The 21,222-nt window shown below is 49.2% G+C and overlaps 1 protein-coding gene across 1 annotated transcript in view; it reads left to right on the forward strand.

Moving 5' to 3' along the window:
* LOC119464430 (deformed epidermal autoregulatory factor 1 homolog) overlaps nucleotides 1-20,407 on the forward strand; it is an 86,534-nt gene extending 66,127 nt beyond the window's left edge. Inside the window, exons 7-8 of the mRNA XM_037725391.2 lie at nucleotides 12,755-12,892; nucleotides 19,628-20,407. Of these exons, the coding sequence (XP_037581319.1) occupies nucleotides 12,755-12,892; nucleotides 19,628-19,810 (321 nt within the window). The 3' untranslated portion in view covers nucleotides 19,811-20,407. The remainder of the gene's footprint in view (nucleotides 1-12,754; nucleotides 12,893-19,627) is intronic.
* Nucleotides 20,408-21,222: the final 815 nt, after the last annotated feature.

A 21,222-nucleotide genomic window follows, 5' to 3' on the forward strand; every position in this document is an offset into this window, starting at 1 on the left:
GCGGGAATCCCCCAGGGCTCGTTATCTCCCTAATGCTCTTTAATCTCGTCATGATCGATCTTGCCAAGGAGTTGCAGCAAGTAGACGGTGTCAACCACACCATCTACGCTGACGATATCACCATATGGGCCCATCAAGGCAGTGACAGCCAAATAGAAACGGCACTACAATCCGCCGTTGAAACAGTCGAGACCTATCTCCAAGGCACGGGGCTTCGTTGCTCTTCTGCGAAGTCCGAACTCCTCCTTTACAGGCCTACTCTCCGTGGCCGCCGTCCGAGACATTCTACCGCTAAACGCCAATACGAAGACATCGCGCTTCACCTCACGGATGGCAGCCCCATCCCCCTCGTCACCAATATCCGTGTGCTCGGCATGCTTATAGAGGCGAACGGAGCGAATGGCATGGCCCTCGCAAAGATCCAGGTAAATGCATTCAACACCATGAGACTTTTGAAGCGGGTCTCCAACCTGCCGTGGGGGTATAAAAGAGGAGAATCTCCTCCGATTAATCCAGTCATTCGTAATTTGCCACATCATCTACGTTGCTGCGTTTCTAAATTGGTACAAGGCTGAACAAAACAAACTCAACATCCTCCTACGCGGTATCTATAAACAAGCCCTCGGCCTCCCCGATTACACCAGCACTGACCTCCTCCTTCAACTCGGCGTCCATAACACACTGGACGAGCTCATCGAGGCCCAACGCCGCTCTTAGCTAGAGAGACTCACACTCACAGCAATGGGTTGCCACATCCTCACCTCGCTCGGTATTACCTACCACCATCAACACGGCCATAAACACCAGATCCCCTCCACCATACGAGCCTGGATTCACGCCGATCCTATCCCCAGAAACATGCACCCCAAATACAACCGCGCACGCCGCACAGCACATGCCACGGCTCTCACCAAAGCCCTTGCTCGCAACGACGGTGCGAGTTTCGTCGATGCTGCCGAATATCCCCAAGGTACCCGCTTTGCAGCTGTCACCACACGTGAAGGCTCTCTCCATCATGCTATCAGCCTAGTAACCCCACACGCTGAGGAAGCTGAAGAAGTGGCCATCGCGCTAGCCACACTAGATCCAACATGCCATGCCATCGTCTCTCATTCCCGCTCCGCTGTTATCAACTGCATCAACGGCCGTATCTCCCACCAAGCCTTGCGCATCTTGCAACGAGCACCCCACTCAACCGACCATCAGGTTACTCTCGTCTGGTTCCCAGCTCACGTAGGCACCGTCCACCCGCACCTCCCCAACCTCAACAAGATTACCCACTCCCTAGCGCGAGGGCTCGTTAATCGCGCGGGAGACAGGGAGGCTGCCCCCACCGGTAGGGATGGCCTGACACGCTACAATGATGTAGTGAAATCCTTCTACTTAGAGCGTAGGACTTTCCCCGGCCCGCACAGCAAGCTATCCCGAGCACAGGCTACAACTTTCCACCTGCTACAAATAAACACTTACCCCTCGTTACACCTTTACAACAAGATTTACCCAGACATTTACCCGAATCCCACGTGCCATATCTGCAAGACACAGCCAGCCACGCTTACACACATGCTTTGGGACTGTACACAACAATACCCCGACATTAACCCCACGACCCTCTCGTCGAGATGGCACACTGCCCTGCGTAGCTCCAGCCTCAACGACCAACTCTGGGCGATCCAGCAAGCCTGCGAGGCGGCGATGAGACAACATCTCGACGTCCCCACGTGGGAGGCCTAGGCCCAGCCACCACCACTTGCTGGTTTTAATAAAGTTTATTCAGTCAGTCAGATAATTTCCAATAGAATTAGGGCAACACTTGACTTCATTCAACCAAGAGAACAGGCTGGCTTCAGTAAGGGATATTCTACAATTGATCACATCCATGTCATCAATCAGGTAATCAAGAAATATGCGGAGTACAATGAACCTCTCCATAAGGCTTTTACTATTATCTCTACTGAATCAAAAGGCATTTGATTCAGTAGAGATACCAGCAGTCATGGAGGCATTGCATAATCAAGGAGTATAGCAAGCATACGTGAATATCTTAGCAAAAATCTACAAAGATTCCACAGCTACATTGGTTCTCTTCAAGAAAAGTAGAAAGTTACCTATCAAGGAAGGGGTCAGGTAAGGAGACACAATTTCTCCAATACTATGCACTGCGTGCTTAGAAGTATTCAAGGTCTTGTACTGGGAAGGCTTAGGAGTTAGGATCAACAGCGAATATCTCAGCAACCTTCGTTGCGCAGATGACATTGTCCTATTCAGCAACAGTGGTGACGAATTACAACAAATGCTTGAGTACCTTAACCAAGAAAGTGTAAGAGTGGGGTTGAAGATTAATATGCAGAAGACAAAGATAATGTTCAATAGCCTGGCAAGGGAACAAGAATTCAGGATTGCCAGTCAGCCTCTAGAGTCGGTAAAGGAATGGAAATTTATTTACACCTAATGTCTATCGTCATCAATCTAAAACAGCTTTTGGTTGCTGTGGGCAAACTACAGCATAAAAGCTCTCTGCATGGACCACTGTGTTTGATATTCCCCTTTTTCTTTACTTCTCAACAGCAGTGAACAGGGTGATGGCCTATGCCTGGACTGACGGGTCATCCTGCGATATATGCAAGTCCTTGAAGGGCTGTAACAGTGACTTGACTCTGCTGCGACTAGCTTGCAAAATAACTTTAACATGACTTATCTTTTGAGGGATTCTTCGTGATTAAAGCCTGAAAGTGAAAGTACACATCATTATCACCATTTTACGGGAAAACCTGTTCTGGCACTACTACATTGTGCTGGCATTGGCGAGGCTGTTGCTAATCCACAAATGAGTTCTTATTTCATATGCAATTGTAATGCGCTGTATTTATGGATCACTTTTCTTGGAAGGAAGGGTCGCATTAGAATCTGGTAAAAATGGTGATCATTCATTGTCAGTTGCTGTTTCCACTTCAGGATCTTCCGAACATTGACTGAAAAATTGGCATTTTTGGCAACAGTTAGTTATATGTGTCTTTGACACATTCATTAGGGTCACCAATGGGGTCACCATTGATGTCATCATTCGGGGCCAGGTGCATGTGTGCAGACCATTGAAGTTCATATTGTGTGGTGAAGGCCAATTTCAGTATCAAAATAATAAACGTTTGGACCCATATATATATATATATATATATGGGTGCCAACTGAGACCTTCGGTCGGGGTCAAATTAAGTGAATTGAATTAACTGGAGTAGAATTAATGGACGTCTAGAGTACAGGTACCCAATAAAAGCATGAAAGTAAAATGTGCAAATTCAACAACTACAATATAAACAGCTACATTATGAGTTTTGTATTAACGGGTAATAAAATGTATTTTTGAGAAGTAGTAAAACACCTAAATAAACCATCAGCATATGTAGAAATCTGCGGCAACAAACTCCATGGCAGCAACGCCAAGGACTGTCGTGTTATTGCAGTGCTACAGCAAAACCTGACTGTCTCCTAACAGTCATGATCTACCGACATGCCCATCAGCAGACAGCCTGCGTATTGGTGGTATTGGTGCATTGACAGGGGCACTGAGAGAAATCAGTGGGTTGTAATCCTAGTGTGACTATGACTTCGCGATCAAAATGCAATGTGCTTGCCCTTCACCATACTAGTGGATTGAATCACGACCTACTCATGGAGCCTCACTTTGTCACCCTTCCTCGTTCTCACTTTATGACATCCACGCTTCCTCACCCTCACAGACTTTCTGATTATGATCGAGTACTCACTCTCAGCGTGACTGCAGATGGGGGTGAGGATGCTATTGTGAGGGCATGCTCATGTTGGTTTGTAATAGGCTTTATTCTTGCAGGTGCATTTATACATTGTCAAGCATAAAATACAGGGATGTTTTCTTTTTCTTAACATTTTTGCCTGACCTTCATTTTCCTCTTGCATACAGTGTGAAATGACTTCATTAGATCATTGTATCACAACTGTGAAGCAGGACAAATATAGAATTTGACCAACAGGATTAAATGAAAGAAGCCCTTGTCAAATCATTGTTTCCAGGCTGTTGATCTTTTCACAGCAAAGCTCATCTGCATTATTGCATTTATTGTTTGGTTCATATGTGTATGTTCCAAGCTTTACAGTTTCCTTATAAAATGCCACTTTATAGGCATTGTTTATGATAGCCTAGTTCTACAAGTTTTTGCTTGCAGTGTGTTCAAGAAATATCTGATATGAATATGCAAATCTTAGCCTCATTGTGGCCAATCAGCAGATTTAGTGCTGCTGTGACACGGTGTGACACAATCTCAAAAACATGGCTTTAAGTTTTGACTCCCAATTTCAGCCTGTGAGGTGCTTGGCCAAATGACCACTCTGCCCTATAGACCCCACTGCTTTGCTCTTTCCCATTCTGATGCCCACTTACTCTACGCATGTATCAACAAGTCCAACAATGGAAAGAAGTACGCATCTTTTAGCATGTGCCATAAGCTGTCGACGTTTCCTATGCTAGTCGGCATAATATCTTGGCACACCCTTGCAATTTTTTAATAATATCACACGAGCATCAACCGCGTGGCGTGTCAGTGGCCTTATAGTGGTGAGGGGCTGTGGGATCGGCACCAGTACGCGTGGACGTGCAAGGCGACTTCCAGTTCAAATGTATTATGCTGCAAAACTCGCTTCAGGAGTGCCACTCACTCGCCACAAGGCTGCTGACATACTGTGCAGCCAACACTCAGGCAATATTATTAAAAAATTGCAAGGGTGTACATTTAAATACCATGAAACCCATTATCAGGTCAACATTGTTGACAGCTATGAGATGTTTCATGAATATTTTGTAGACTATTTTGTGACTGCAACCAAATGCCCATTTGCTGTGCTGCTATGTTTTGTGTATTGTTCAAAAGCAAAATGCAAGCTGTCCTGTAGTAAAGCTAATTTTAGTATTTTCTGGCTTGAACTTTAGTACATTTATGACTTAAAGGGATACGGACACAAAATCTGAAAATTTTACGAAAATGCTGAAAATGAATCCTCAGTGTGTGATTACACCGAAAAGAAGTAGTCACTTAGCTCATTTTTGAGCCGATGACTTTATTTTTTGATGTTTTTGTGAGTGCGCTCCTCGCCGCCTGACCCGCGGGAGTTGGAAGGCTTGACATCACGACACCCTCGTCGGATAGCCAGCCAGCCGGCCGCAGTCATTCGAAGCGCGCTGACGCCGCGTCACGAGCATGGATTCAAGTTCTGGTACCTCTACCTGTGATGAGTACACGTCTGAAGACGAGGACCATACCAACTTGGCAAGAAATATTACTGCTTACAGTTACGAGCCTTCCACGTCAAGCGACAAAGAAGAGCAGGCGGCCATGGAAGTGCCGGTCAGGTTTTCGCGAACCGTAGCGCGAAGATTTCGCTCTGCATCAGACGCTTGTGCAAGAATTATTTGTCATTTCCTCTGTAAACTTGCTTTTTCAAGAGCGCACGCAGGCGAGGCAGTTGCGGGGTACTTCAGCACTGCCTGGATGACTGAATAGTAGTTTATGTCGTCGGCGTAAGCAACTGCTGTGAGGTATCAGTACCTCCGAGACTCTCAGGTCCACTTCGCCAGCCGCCCAACAGATGGCAACACCTGTCTGGCATTCTCCCCAGTTTTTCCCATTTTTAGCCTGTGGAGAAGCAGAGCTGTGTGTGTGTCTGCCCCGCTGCCATGTGGGACTGATCTCGTGAGTCGCGCTCGCGCGCGCTAGCCTTGTGTTGTTTTACTATGCTTTGCCAACTTTTTAAAAGACATTACTGCCTTCGTGCCTGACATGTCGCACTAGAAGAAGACGACAACGAAGTGCGCGCGCAAATGCACGGGATGGGATGGCAAAAGCGCGAGCTTGTCATCGAACGCCTAAGCTATGCCGCTTAACATGTTCATGTTTCCTTGTTTGTAATAAATCGTCGGCAGCCACAACCTGCTGCACAAGCGTGACAGTTGGCGACAAGGAAGACTCCGGACTCATCGGCAGTTAACCGACGTCAAGGAACGGAACAACATGGCGGCGCCTGACTTTGGTCAGCTACCCGAATTCAGTGGCAGCTCTGGCTCCTGGAGTTCCTGGTATGGGAGGCCACAGTTCTTCTTCGAGGCTAACGACATTACGGACGCTTCCAAGAAACGTGCTCATCTGCTAACGTTGTGTGGAGAACAGACTTATGACATCGTCTGTGCCCTCGCTCAACCCAAGCAGCCCAACCAAGTGAGCTACAATGATATAGTTGAGATGCTCAAGGCTCATTTTGATCCGCAACCTTCTGAAGTCTTCTGCAGGGCACGCTTCCAACGTGACCAATGGCACGATGGAATGGTCAGTGATTATGTCACAGCGCTCAAGAGGCTAGCAGCAGAGTGCAATTTTGGAACAAGCGCAGACACTGCGGCCAATCCAACAATCCTGCCTCTTGAAGTAATGCTGCGTGATCGTTTCGTTTGCCATCTTTGGAACGAGCAGGTCCAGCAACGGCTGTTCGCGGAAAAGGACTTGCCATTCAAGAAAGCCTTTGACATTGCACTGCGAGCTGAGAACGCTGTCGAAGACCAGAGAAACGTGAAAGCGTAATTTAAAGAGATTCACGAAGCCTGCACAAGCATCTCCAAGACAGGGGCACAAAGGTAAAGGAAGGGGATTGATAAGACGATTGGTTTTGCCCCGCTCGGTTAATTAGCGCTCGAGCTAAGGCGTTCGCCCTTTCGTTCCCCTCCAGTCCCGCGTGACCCGGCGTCCAAGTGATTTGATGGGTTTCTTGTAGCCTCGGGCCTAGAATTTGAGCCGCCAGCACCGGTGTTCGTCCGTTGGTAAAGTTTCGGCAGGCCTGTTGCGAGTCGGTAACGACATGAACTTCCCTGCCCACCCTGTCATGTTGTTTTATTACTAGCGCTGCGGCTATGGTCTCAGCCGCAGCTGGGTGCTCTGCCCTGACGGAGGCCGCGAGGGTTAAGGAGTTGTCTCTCCCGTTCACGGCGGCTACCGCGAAGAGGCCCCCTGCGGGGTACGCCGCCACGTCCACGTACTGTACGTACGGGTCACTCTTGAATTGTCGGCGCTGTCTGTTGACCCGCGCCTTGCGTCGTCCTTCGTGGAGTTCATGACTCATGTGCTTTGGTATGGGGTTCGCCGTGATCTTGCTTCTGACCTCGGGCGGGAGTGATCGTTGCCCATCGAGGGCACGAAGCTCCGTGGCCGTGCCGGTCCGGTGGAGGATGGCTCTGCCCGCCGCCGTGTTCTGTAGTCTGGCTTTTTGCGAAGCCATAACCGCGTCCGACAGCTCAGCGAAGGTGTTGTGGATGCCGAGAGCCGCTAACCTCTCGTTTGAGGTGGTAACTGGGAGACCCAGGGCCGTTTTGTACGCGCCTCTGATGATGGCATCGACTTGTTCTTGATCGCGTTTGTTTAGCGAGTCGTAGTGATACGGCATGCTAAACGTTACTCTGCTGATCACCAGAGCCTGGACGAGGCGGAGCGTGTCCTCTTCTCGCATGCCCTTGCGGCTTCTTGTTATTCGTTTGATAATCCGCGAGATCTGGTTGGTGGTGGACCTTAGGGTTTGGATGGTGTGGGATGCTTTCAAGTTGCTCTGGATCCAAAAACCCAGAATCCTAGTCTTTTTGCTTTCCGTTATCTTGTGGTCCTCTAGATAGAGTTCGATAGGGCCGGGTGACTTATAGATTCCTCCTCCGTGAACCCGTATCACCTCGGACTTCTCGGGTGCGCAACGCATCCCGCTCGCTGCCGCAAATCTCTCCACGGCCGTCGCGGCCTCCTGAAGGGTCGCCTCCTTTTGCGCGAGGGAGCCCTTGGTGGCCCAGAGCGTGATGTCGTCCGCGTATAGGGCGTAACCGAGGTCCGGGATCTTCCGCAGCTCTTTGGTCAGCGCTAGCATCGCGATGTTGAAGAGAATCGGGGAGACTATCGCCCCTTGCGGCGTTCCTTTGTTCGGCACGTCGATCGTATCCGATCGAGTCTGGCCTATTCCGATGGTTGCCGTCCGGCCCGTCAGGAACGATTTGACGTAATTAAAGATGCGCTCTCCGCAGCTGATGTCGTTCAGTCCCTTGAGAATGGCCTCGTGAGAGATGTTATCGAAGGCCCCTTTCAGGTCGAGTGCGAGCAGGAGGTGTTCTCCTCCAAGACAGAAAACCAAGGTCACTCCAGTACCTTTTCCCAAAAGAAGAAACAACGCTGTTGGCATTGTGACGTGCAAAATAGTCCGGACACTTGCAAGTTCCAGACAGCTTCCTGCAACTACTGCAAGAAACGCGGACACATTGAAAAGGCATGCCTGAAAAAAACGGAAAGAGGCAAGAACGAACAAGAACATTAACATCGAATATCCCTGACAAGGAACTTCGACAACGGCCTCAGTACCAGTCACGACTCAACAGGATTCACCAGACGCAGCACTTTACGAGCTCAACACCTTAATCGACGTGTCCAGCACGCAGAAGGTCATGACTCAGCTACGCGTACATGGCAAGTCCTTAGAGTTCGAAGTCGACTCAGGTGCAGCTTGCACACTCATCAGTGAGGCCACGTTCAAGTCCACGTGGACAGATGAACCACCACGGCTTGAGACAGACAACATCCTCCTACGCACCTGGTCAGGCCAGGCCCTTCGTGTTCTTGGATGTGCAACGGTGGATGTAACGCACAGGAACAAGACCCTGACATTACTGCTTGTCATCAAGGGAGCATCGTGTAACCTCCTTGGACGCCACTGGTTTCCTCATCTGGATATACAGATCACGGGCATCAATGACGTATCAGACGACGAACTTGTTTCCAAGCTTCTGGACAAGTACCAGTCTGTGTTCAATGAGAACATCTCAGGACACGTTGGTCCTGAGGTACGGCTTGAACTCGTGGAAGGAGCGAAACCAAAGTTTCTAAAAGCCTGGCCAGTTCCTTTTGCGCTGCGGTCAGCTGTAGAAGCTGAATTGGATTGGCTGCAAAGTCAAGGCATAATCGAGCCTGCACAGCATTTGGATTGGGCAACGCCTCTAGTACTTGTTCGAAAGAAAAACGGCTCGTTGAGAATATGCGGCGACTACCGTTGCACAGTGAATCAAGTATCGAAGAAGGCAGATTACCCACTTCCCACTACAGATGAAGTCCTCAGCCACTTGAGGGGAGGCAAGGTCTTCAGCACTCTGGATTTGGCACAGGCTTACCAGCAACTTCACATAACGCCAGAGACAGCAGAGATATTGACCCTCAACACGTTGAAAGGGCTTTACAAGGTCAAACATTTGCCTTTCGGAATCTCTGCAGCTCCAGCCATTTTTCGACGCTTCATGGAGACTATGCTGTCTGGCATCACAGGCATTTGCGCGTACTTAGATGACGTGATCATCAGTGGGAAAGACGCCACGGAACACGCCGAGAGACTGGAAGAAGTCCTGAAGACGCTGTGCAAGTACAACCTTCGGCTCGGCAAAAACAAATGCTGTTTTGCAGTGCGACAAGTTTCTTTTCTGGGACACCAAATTGACGAGACAGGCGTCCACACCAACGAAGAGAAAGTCCGAGCTATAACAGAGGCTCCAGCACCAAACTGCAAACAAGCACTTCAATCATTTCACGGAATGCTGGCTTTCTATGACAGATTCTTGAAGAACAAGGCAACAATTGCCAACTGTCTCTACCAGCTCCTTCAGAAGGATGCCACGTGGAGATGGGAGACCAACCATCAAGAAGCATTCGATAAGCTTAAGAGATTGCTTTTCAGTCAGACCATACTGGCCCACTACGACAAACAGAAGGAGCTTCTTGTCTCATGTGACGCTTCACCGTACGGCATATGAGCTGTTTTGTCTCAACGTGATGACCAGAATAGAGAGGCGCCAATCGCTTTCGCATCTCGGACGCTAGGGTCGGCGGAACGCAATTATGCTGAGCTGGACAGAGAAGGCCTCGCTGTACTGTTTGCAGCGCACAAGTTCCAGAAGTATATTGCGGGAAGAAAGGTGACTTTCATCACGGACCATCAACTGCTGCTCGGCATACTAGGTCCAGGAAAGCCACCGGCTCAAGTCCTCTCACCACGGATGACCAGATGGTGTATCAAGTTATTGGCGTATGACTACAACATCATCTATCGGCATGGCAAGAACCATCAAAATGCAGATGCGTTGAGCCGATTATCATTACCAGAACGTCTCGATGAACCCTGGCCACCAGGTTCAGCGTCACCTCAACCACATGAAGAAGACGAGCCAGACTGGACAAGCAACCCAAGCACCGATAGTTTGGAGCATAGCAGACGATCTCTCAGGCATCACGTTAGAAGAGACACCGTCCAGTTCTACTATTCAACGGCCTGACTCGCTATACTTCCTTGCAACCATCGACCTCGACGTCACAAGCAGGAACCACCCGGAAACTGCGACCAGCTGAACTTAGGCGTCCTCCAGACCGCTATGGAGACTTCGTCTAAGGGAGGAAGGACTGACATGTCGCGCTAGAAGAAGACGACAACGAAGTGCGCGCGCGAATGTACGGGACATGATGGCACGAGCGAGAGCTTGTCATCGAACGCCTAAGCTATGCCACTTAACATGTTCATGTTTCCTTGTTTGTAATAAATCGTAGGCAGCCACAACCAGCTGCACAGACGTGACAGTGCCCAGCCTCGGCCATCTTGCCCCAGCCTTGATCTCGCTGCTCAAGAAGGCTGCAGTTGAACGAAAACAGTACCGGCATCTTTTCGCCTCCTCTTTTCAAACACGCTGCTGATCACAGTGATGGAAGAAGTGTGATGGAAGTGCGCACTGAAGAGGAAACAACTCAGGCCACTGCCAGCATCCAAGGTTCTGGAGCCACAGAGGACGACCTTGTATAAAAGGCGAGTAATAAGAAAAGTTGTTTGTTTAAAAATTATGTTGAGTAGTCTGCCTTGCGTTTTCGTGACAAAACCGATGGCACAGCGTCAGGCTTTAGGCGTTGCCTTTTGAGCGGCATGCCGAAGCTTTTCAGCACATCTGGGCTGGTCACAGTCATCGTCGACAAAGTGGTCCGCGCAAATGAAGTAATTTTTTAGAGGTCTCCAGGCTGGGCGTGATGGCTGACAGGCAGGTATCCAAAGTTTACGCACCTTCTAGTGTCTGGGAAACGTTTGCGACGGCGTGTCACGACCGACGATGCTGTTATAACAGCAATAGAGAGTTTTAGCAGTGCCAAGTTACCGTACGGTAAGTGCGGTATTACCGTACCGTCCGAGGACTGCGCATGCGTGCACTTTACCGTACGGAAAGACTTTCCCTACGGCGTACTTGACGGTAAGGAGTCTCTACCGCAACCGGTAACGTGCACACCAGCCGGACCAAGCCTAAACATAGCGAGCAAGTGGCGTCGGCCACAGAGTCCATGCCGTGCATGTCCGCGTCTCGCGTGCGTTTTTCACCATGGTAGGACCAAGGAACGAGTTAACTTTAATTCACTTTCTGCGACGCGGCGAAGTGACGGCACGTATGACAGCCCTTCTAACCGAAAGCATAAACTTGAGCTGAACTGAACTTGTGACCGTACCATTCGTAACACTCACGCCGAATGAGAAAAAAACTAAGATTAATATAGACGAAAACCAAGTAAAGAAACAACATAAAGCGTGGAAAGAGAAAAAAGAAAAAGAAACACTTCGGGTTGGTGGCGCCATCTAGTGACGCATACTTTACTTAGAGGGGGCTCCTAGTCTTTATTGCAGTAATTAACGATATTATACTTATCTGCTTGTGTAAAGTGTCGCCAGCGGTGCAATGTATACCAAAAAGTCCTATTTTTATATATTGCTCAGACAAAAACACCGATGCAACAAAAAAAGGTTTCACCTGTTGCTGGACAAAGCGTCACGAGATGTCGCCACCAGCTTCGTGACTGACGTCCACATTTGCCGTAACTGGCCCTTCCTTGAGGAATAATATGTGTATGGACAAGCAAAAGCTTTCTAGTATTCGCCAAAATTAATATTTCGCGCTCAGCACATAGTCCTTGCATACTGGCAAAGCCCTAAAGTTAGCCACTATCATCATTATCAAGTTACCGTCCTCATCGATCACACACGCAGCTAAAACGTCTTCGGTCATTGCGGTACGTTCGTACGGAACGGTAATACCGTACCGTATACCGCACTTACCGTACCGTAATACGGCAATGCTAAAACTCTCTAATGTCTGGCCATTTCCTTCCACCACAACGAACACGTCAATACCAAGCGACGACCGCGGGAAGCTCATGTAAGATGCACCACCTGTGTGGAGCGCCAACGGGGATAATGTTTCAGACGGACCACGTGCGAAGATCGCTGAAAGGGGTTAAACAAACGCTGCAAGGGACCGACACCCCCAGAAACACTGCGACAGCTATGGCCGAACTTGGCCGTGCACACGCGGGTGGGTGTTATGACGTGAAATTTCAGCTTCTGCCGGCAGCCGCTTGGAGGCAAGGTGCAACAGAAAATCACAAAAAAAAATATATGTTTCTCAATCTTTTTTTCAAAACACCTTGTTGATTTCGTCATTTTCAACAGTTCAACTTTTATTCCGACACAAAAAACCACCCGCCAACTTTTGTGTCCGTATCCCTTTAAGTTTAGCAAATCTTTGTTACCATGTTCTTCCTTGTGCAGCAGCATCTGAAATGATTCTTTGTCAAACAGTTTGTGTGCAGTCTTTATGCTGACTTTTCTTGCATTGTCCTCCTTCAACCTGCTGAGACAGGCCATGAGCAACACTTGGGTTGAGGCACAGATGAGCTTGTCAAGAAGTGTCATGGAAGTGCGCACTGAAAAGGAAACAACTCAGGCCACTGCCAGCATCCAAGGTTCTGGAGCCACAGAAGACGACCTTGTATCAAAGGCGAGTAGTAAGAAAAGTCGTTTGTTTAAAAATTATGTTGAGTAGTGTGCATTTATGTGCCGAGTGCTTTGCTCCGACAGAAATTCTTGTTCAGTATTTGTTTGGGGGAAAGGACACATTGAGCAGAGGCTGCTTCTGCTTGTTCGTCATGTACAAAGATGCTACAGAGAGTAATGGAAACTTAGCACAATGCAATACAAATTGCAAATAGGGAATGCTTCATCATTTGTGTTCATAATCATTTGAATGAAAACTTCACTGCTACTTTACCAACAGTATCTAATTATCATTCCTTCCGAGTATACCCAAGAGGTCCAAATGCATGATAATGACAAAGGGCAAGATCACGGCTCTAAGTCTGATGCTGCAGTTTGCAGAATTTCAGTCAGACATATTCTCGTTCATCATTATGGCATGCTGTAGATGTTCATGCATGTTCATCCCTGGCATCAATAATGAGAACAACTTCTGTTGACTCAGGGCTAGAGCACTGCACGGGCCGATTTTTGCGGCCCGGGCCCATTTTTACATTGGGCGGCCCGCCCGAGCCCGATCAAAACTTTTATGGCGAGACCCGAGCCCAGCCCGGGCCCGGAAATAATCTACGTTACCCGCCCGGCCCGGCCCGCCACCCCTTTACCTTAAGCCCGAGCCCGGCCCGAGCCCGACTCGAAACCGGCCCGAACCCGGCCCGAGACCAAAAAATACATGTTTTTCAGAGTTGAGAAGCCCGAGAATAACTCGCAGAAAGCCCGAGCCCGGCCCGGGCCCGCGTCAACAAACCCGAGCCCGGCCCGGGCCCGGGTCAAAAAGCACACGCCGTGCCCGAGCCCGGCCCGAGCCCGGCCCGAGCCCGTGAAAAAACTCCTCTACCCGGCCCGGGATTTCGGGTAAGCCCGAGCCCGTGCAGTGCTCTACTCAGGGCCTTGCTGACAATTTGAATGGGCAAGTTCAATACCGATGCTTAGGGGTGGACAATACCGAAGATACATGTACCTTAGTACTACCTTAAGATATTGATTAGGTATCTTGTGTCTGTATCATGATATACATTAGGCAAGATGTTTGTTGGTATCTGTATTTATGATACCACAATTATGGTATCGTGTATTTTAAGATACTAGGTAATACTCCTATCGCAAATTCCACAAAACTACCAACAGTCAGTTAAGGCTAGAAAATGAGGGCATTTAAAGCTTATTTTAAGAGAAAACAATTTTATTTAGTGTTGCTGATGTATCTAATTACCAAACACAGTCAGGAATATGAACAATGCATGGACACAGTGCCAACTATGCACTTTCAACAAAGGTGTAAGCCATCTGTGCTGTTGTCATTCAGGCCCATTTACTGCTGCTAAAGCATCAAGGGAGCATAGTACTACACATTCTTCATAAACATTACTGTTATTCCCCTATTCTGATCTGAAGCTTGATTTGGAGCAGTTCATTGTGGGATCTCACACGTGCTCTTGGAACAAAGGAACGACAACACAGTAGTGCAAACAATCATAAGGGCATTTATTGCACCTTTATACACTAATGCCTGCTAGCCGAGCGTTGGCTGAGACGTCGGCACGTACACGCGTGTTCTGGCGCCACGCAGAAATGGCAACCTTGCCATTTGAGAGTGACGCCGTGGTTCTTTTTCTTTTTTTTTTTTCTCCACGCGGCGTTGACGGGCGGTGTCGGAGCAATGCTGGTTGGCCAGGCCACCACGTGGTTTCACACGCTGCTGAGAGTATTGTCGGTACGCGGTATGTTCTAATTAACCATCGCAAATGCTTTCTCGTTCGGATTACCGGGCGTTCCCCGTGATACTTCGCCAATCTATAATGTTCCTGCATCTTACGTTGCATCTGAATGTGTGGCGGTCACGTAAATTTAGCGGTGCAGCCAGCTTGTACATTGCAACAAGCGACCGATGCGTTGCAACAAGTGACTGGCATGTTGCAGATACGATGCACCCACGCGGGTGCCGTATCTTGAAAGTGATCTGCGACGTGCGCAAAGTGCGCGCCCGCGCTTACTTTATCGTCAAAATGATCTTTGATGTTGACAAAGTGCGCCTAATGCCTGTAGCTTCGTATGCGCTGTGCCTTCGACGTTTAGTTTGCGTGGAAGCAAGAGAGAGCGCAAAGGTCAATTCGCTCGCTGCTGTGCTTCCTCATGCCAGCGTTTCGATAGCGAGTGTCCGCGGTCGTCGAGCGAGATATGTTAATGTTTGCCTGTGTGCGCGTGACATCGTGCTTGTTAATTTAGTAAGTGAATGTTTATAAGTTTATACGGCCAGTACAACTACTATCCTTACTTCTTACAGCTGTCTACTAAATTGCTATCGCAATTGTTGCTTCACCTTTCGGGCGAAACTGCGGCTTTTATTTATTTTTTTTTTTTTCGTGGTCCCTTGAAAAACGCATCAACGGGACGTTTTCCTCTTGCCCAAATCGCCAACGATCGCCTTCTGAAAGGCTTATAAGTGCGCGCATGTGATCTCTGAAATGTTTTCGCACACCACTGAACGCCTGAGCACGTCGAGTGCAGGGAGCGTTCTGGCCGTTGGGGCTGCGCCGCAGTCGTCGTTGCAGCAGCGGTCCTCGTCACCTGAACTTCACGCTCGCCATGCTCTTTAAACTGCGCGTGTGCAAAAAAAAATTTAAGAATACTGCTCATAGGGGTTTCTGTTCCTTCAAGATTCGCCTGTGTCTGGGTACTACTGAGGAGTTGTCGCTCCTTGAATATCTGATTTTGCCTAAGTACTACGGCGGAGAACTTCCTTTGCTCGTTTTGTATGCGTTTGTCCCTAGGCTAGCCGGCATGTGCGTTTGCGGTCTCGTCTCGCCGTCCCCCCCAGGTCATAGAAAACTCCATGCCCTGGGTAGGGGTTGTGCCCGTGAGCTGTTGACAACGCTACACGCCTCGCTGCCGAAAAGCCGCGTCGCTCAAGTTTTTAACGACGAAAGTAGGCACGCTCACAGCGAAAAAAGGGAACAAGACGGCGGGATGAAGGTGCCCGTGTGTTGAGGTGACAACAATGACGCCGACACGGTAAGTTTTTTTTTGGTGGTTGCAGTGAAAGTGCGACGATGCGAGCGTCCGCTTGGGCAAGAGCGGAGGGAGTCGAAAGTGAGGGAGCTACGAGGGAGGGCGAGGGAGAGCCAGCGAAGCGGCGGAGTTGCCGAGGCGAAATCCCCTTCCCTGCCGCCCTCCTCCCTCACATTCCACGGTCTCCGCGTGCGCCCTTCGCCGTGATGTGCCGGCGCCGCCCGCTCCCTGAAGTTTCGTTTACTGCCGTGGCCGGCATTGGCAATTTCGTGGCCCTCGCTCACTATGCGTGCCGTGATATTTCACGACTCGCACTCAAGATTCTGGTTTCAGCCTCACTGGCTGTTCGTTAGCACCACGTGCCCTTCTCCTCCACTTCGTCTCTCTTTCTTCCTCGAGCACTCGTTGGGGCGCCCGTTTGAGGGGAGCATTCGCCGTCTCCGCTGACTTCCGTACTCCCAGGCAGCCGCACTGTAACCGGTATTTCATTTCCCGCAACTGCACTATAAGCGATACGTGTATACATGGAGTGCTATGGGAAAATTAACGGGAGTCTGAAAAGACCGCACTATATCCGGTCCTGTACTATAAGCGGTTACGTTATAAGTGGTCTATACTGTATATGCTTCGTCTTCCTTCCCTATGGCAAGCTGCTCAATGTGGGACTTATGCTGCAACATGTCAGGTGGATACCTGTTGTTTGACGAAGACAGCACTGTGTCAAGTACTTCATAGAACCTCTGGCAATACATGTCACTCGCTCATGGAAATACGTGAGCTGAGGAACCTTCTTGATAGCGGCGAGGAGTCTTCTTTCGCCTAGCGGCTAGAACACATGGGTCCTCAACTCCTACTTTTCCTGCCGTTCATTTCTTGCAGTCGTCAACCGCGCTTCATTTTGGAGTTAATCTGCACCGAGTTCATGCTTGGGCCATCTGGGATCGCTGTTCCCTTCGCGTGCGCTTTCTCCCTGCGCGCCTAGTGTTATGTATCCGCTGGTGCTTATACGGTGGAAAATGCGCTTCCTTTTCAGCATCAGATGGGTTCTGGCGAAGTACCGATGAGCGAGGTGCCCACTATTGGTTTTGTCGTTGGTGCACATGCTGTGTTTGTAGCCAGTGCACATTGCAACGTCTGCAGCCGTGGTAGAAGCGAGCTTGACGCCTGTTTTCTATTTCTCCTTCTATTGTGACAGCAATTGTATCGACACTCCAGACACATTTTCGCTGTCGTCATCGCCGTGATATTCCGTATAAAGTCCAAAAGTCATTTGAGTGAGCGACCCATACACTACGGGTGCGAGAAAAAGTCCGTAACGCTGAGCCGTAACACTTGATGGACATTATCTTCCCACGTGCTCAATATTCGGGTTAGTTGGAGGTCATGTGATCAAATGCGCGCATTTGATCACATCTTCGCGTCTTCTCGCGATCACATCACGCGTCTTCTCATTTAGCCCTGTTGCAGCTGCAAATTACTGTGTGTGGTCTTCGCGGCCCGCGTGCCGTATCCAATTGTTGGTAATGATTTGGGGGGGGGGGGGCGCAATGATCAAGGGCGAGCAGGGATGGCTGCTAACTTCATGCACGCTGTCTTCTTTCTTAGGCTGTTTTTCCGCGCCCCAAGTATTGCAGATTGCATAGCCTAAGTTAAGAGACAGGGGTAATTGGAGATCGCTGACAGAAGCTGTCCTAGGGTGCGATCGCGCAAACAGCTCGCTTTTCCGTTCCTTCGCTTGCCTTCTCGTGATCGGTCAGAATTGTGATTGCGTCAGCGGCCGTCAGAGATAGCGGGGCGGTAGCGCAGCTTTCCCACTTTGTGACGTAGCAGTGAAACCGAACGTGCAGAAAGCGAGCTGTTTGGGCGATCGCACCCCTGTAGTGGACATAAAAATATGCAGATGACGATGAATTTTATATTCTGAGTCGTGTTGAATCGCATGGCTGTACGAACCGTTCGCCCCCGGTGCCGGCGTTCTTCATAATGCCAGCGTTGTGATAGCGACTGCTTTTGGTCATCCAGCGGGATATTTACAGGTTTACATGGTCCATGCATTGCACAATGTTTGTTATTTTAATTAGAGAGTAAATGTTACTACAATTCATATAGGCGATATAACCAACTTACAGATTCGTGAGGGCTGCACTTTTTTGCTGCAATTTTGACGCGCCTTACAAGGGACCGGGTCATTTTATCTAATTTTGCCGCCTACTAGTATGAAATCCGCTATAAACCTCCGCGATCGCCCCCTCTCGCCATCTAATCGTGTACAACTTTAGAAGGCATCAGGACACTGGTAATGACATTTTAGGAGGGAAACTCCGGAGGGAAAACTCCGGAAAACCCCGGAAAACTCCGGAGGGGGCTTGAGCCCTTGAGCCCCCCTGTAGTCGGCGCCTATGGGTCAGCCTACTCAATCGCGCGCGCGCGAGGGAGAAGTGGCGGGGGCTGAATCGCGCTTCCGCGCTAGGCAGGGGGAGGCGAGAAATGGAGGCGTTTACTTCGGCAGCGGCCGCCGTATCTTGCAAGCGATCTGCGATGTGGAAAAAGTGTGCACCCGCGTGGGCTTATCTTCAAAGCGAACTGCAGACAAGGTCAATATCTTGCGTTTCTTCATCGATGAAATCATCCTTGGAATGTCACACCAGGTACTAGATGCGTGGACGCGTGTCATTTCGCACAAGCGCGAGGTGTCGGAAATGAGGAGCGAGCGACACGATGGCGTCGTAGCATAGTATAGTGTCACCTAGTGTCAGGTTAGTGAAGTGAAGCGCAGAGACTTGCGCAGTAACCAAAGAGTGGCGCTGCCAGCGCGTTGAAAATAAAAAACTTTTTTTTTTTTTCCTTAGGCAACATTAACAGGAAAAAGAGAGTGCCGGCTTGGTGGGCTAGGCAAGCTGCAGCAAGCGGTGGGATCAGGTTCGAATGAAGGGAAGGGAAAAGGTCACGCCCGCGGTGGCAAGATCGCCGGGTCGAGGGATGCAGGCCTGGCTCACGCACACGTGTGCTCGCTCTCGCCTCGCAGTCGCCGTGAATTCGAGCGCGCCACGTGCGCCGGCGCTGCTTCGTATTCCGTCGCGGCGAAGAAGGTGCTTCCGGTTGCTGCTCGCGCAAAATTGGCAAAGTTTGGGGTGAAATCTCTAGGTTGTCGGCGGGGAAAATTCGTTATTTCGAGGGGGTCTCCCGCTGCCACTTCGTTACGTAGAGGTCTCAAATACATGTGCTTCTATATAATAACGGCGGGGAATAGAAAAACTTCGTTACGTACAGGAATTCGTCATATGGAGGTTCGTTATAAGCAGGTTTAACTGTATATTGCTGTTTGTACAATGCATTGTATTCCTTCTTTGAATTTGCCCTTCCTGCTTGGACCAAGAAGGTCTGCAGTATCATGTAAAAAAAAAAAAGTGCTACTCACAACTTGTAACTGCTGGCTGGCCTTGCTTGCTCCCCTCTTAGTGTCGCAGCTGCGTCATATCATACAATAGCTCTTTCCTGGATGCGGAGTTCTTTGGGAGTTTGCTCAGTTCCTTTAAACTCCTTCAAGCAGTTCAAACCACACAGTGGCCGCGGTGTGTCTCATTACTGGCTGTAATGTGTCACAAATAAATGATAAAGTGAACCCTTAACCATTTGACATGACAAATTTTTCTAATTTGACATAGTTTTCATTTTTGATCTCTGCAACCAGAGGTGTGCCAACTGCAACCGGGAAGCCTTGCTGGAGTGCACCGGGTGCCATCGGGTCAGCTACTGCGGCTCATTTTGTCAGCGTAAAGACTGGAACACTCACCAGGAGGGCTGTTCCGAAGAGGCTGACGAGGAAGAACCTGGTGCGACGGATAAGCGGCACTCACAAGCCGGCTCTGTTTAGTTGTCATGTGCTGCTGTTTATGGGCAGATGTAGCAGTGTCAGTGCCACTTCATGGCTGTCAATTTGCACAGTGGCTGAATTGTGAGTGAGCCAATGAGCACCAATTTGTGATGTCAAGTGGTGATGTCCAGCCAGTGTTCACCTATACTGCAAGTAGAGGACATTGACCACTGTGTGTGGATGCAACTCTTGCTGTTGATCACCACACTACTGTGAGAGGAAATGTTTTTTTCATCCTGTTGTGATGGCACCATTGTTGTCTTAGCTGCAAGTTCAGTACGTACTTTCATTTAGAAGCAGACAAATGCTGAAATCAGAGCATTGTAGAAGATCATTCCTGTCTTTCCGTGAGCGTTACTGGTACCGGCTGCCACGGCTGCACATGTGGAGAGTTTACTAGGCTCCAGTAAAGTTTATTGAGAATACTCCCACTATATACTGTATTTGCATAACAACATGGCAGCGTCTGATGGGAAATGGGTCTGTGTATGGACCCAGGTTATTGGAAGAATTAGAGAGAGGTCATTGAACATGAAGAAACACTCTTCATGGGGGAGGATTGTACGGGACACATATAAAGGACAGTGATAAAACATACATTGCAATCTACCTTCCGGTTAACCTCCCTGCTTTTCGCATCTCATTTATCTCTCTCTCATACATTGCAGCTCTCAAAAACACACAAGATTGTTTAGATGTCCAGCTATGCCTGTTTAAAGATTGAACGATACACATTAAGCTACCATCCTTCACCCACCATAAGAGTTCGGGTGCTATCACTAGTAAAGATGGTAAATGACTGTCTTGTTCCCGGAACAGGTGATCACCCACGCGTACCGTCGCTGCGATGACCGTAGCACCGGGCAAACGGCTATGAGCGTGTCGTCATGACGTTCATGCGGTGGACACGCCTTGTCAAGTCACAGGGTTGAGTTTGAATATGCTGTGCTGCACTGTGACGCCTTCCTGGCAGGCCTGGGCATGCTTTACCGATGCGAGCACCCTGGGCACGGTGTCTGAAGCCCCAGATGCCAACGGAAGCCAGCAGCGCACCACTTCACGAGCACAATCATCTTCTTTCTCTTTCACTAGCGCATGCTCGAAACAATCTGCATGGCGTTCCCATCACATTCTTTCCCCCTGTTCAAGAAAGGAGTATGCATTTCTTGGGACTGCTTTCAAAAAGTTCATGAAGCGTGCAACTTCACAAAGAAGCCGGCAGGAGTCGTTCTGGTACTTGCACAGGCTATTACTGATGATGGCTGCTTTCCAATTTAGCCAGGCAAGCTGTTCATTTCCAAACTATGAATCGAACGGTGGATCACAGTCCACAGACACAGTGAAATCAAGCACATACTGCCAACACTGACGAAAGCCAAACCATCAGAAGAAATGTCTCACACAAGAAAGAT

This window comes from Dermacentor silvarum, chromosome 9 (assembly GCF_013339745.2).
Source record: "Dermacentor silvarum isolate Dsil-2018 chromosome 9, BIME_Dsil_1.4, whole genome shotgun sequence".
NCBI classification, from domain to species: Eukaryota; Metazoa; Arthropoda; class Arachnida; order Ixodida; family Ixodidae; genus Dermacentor; species Dermacentor silvarum.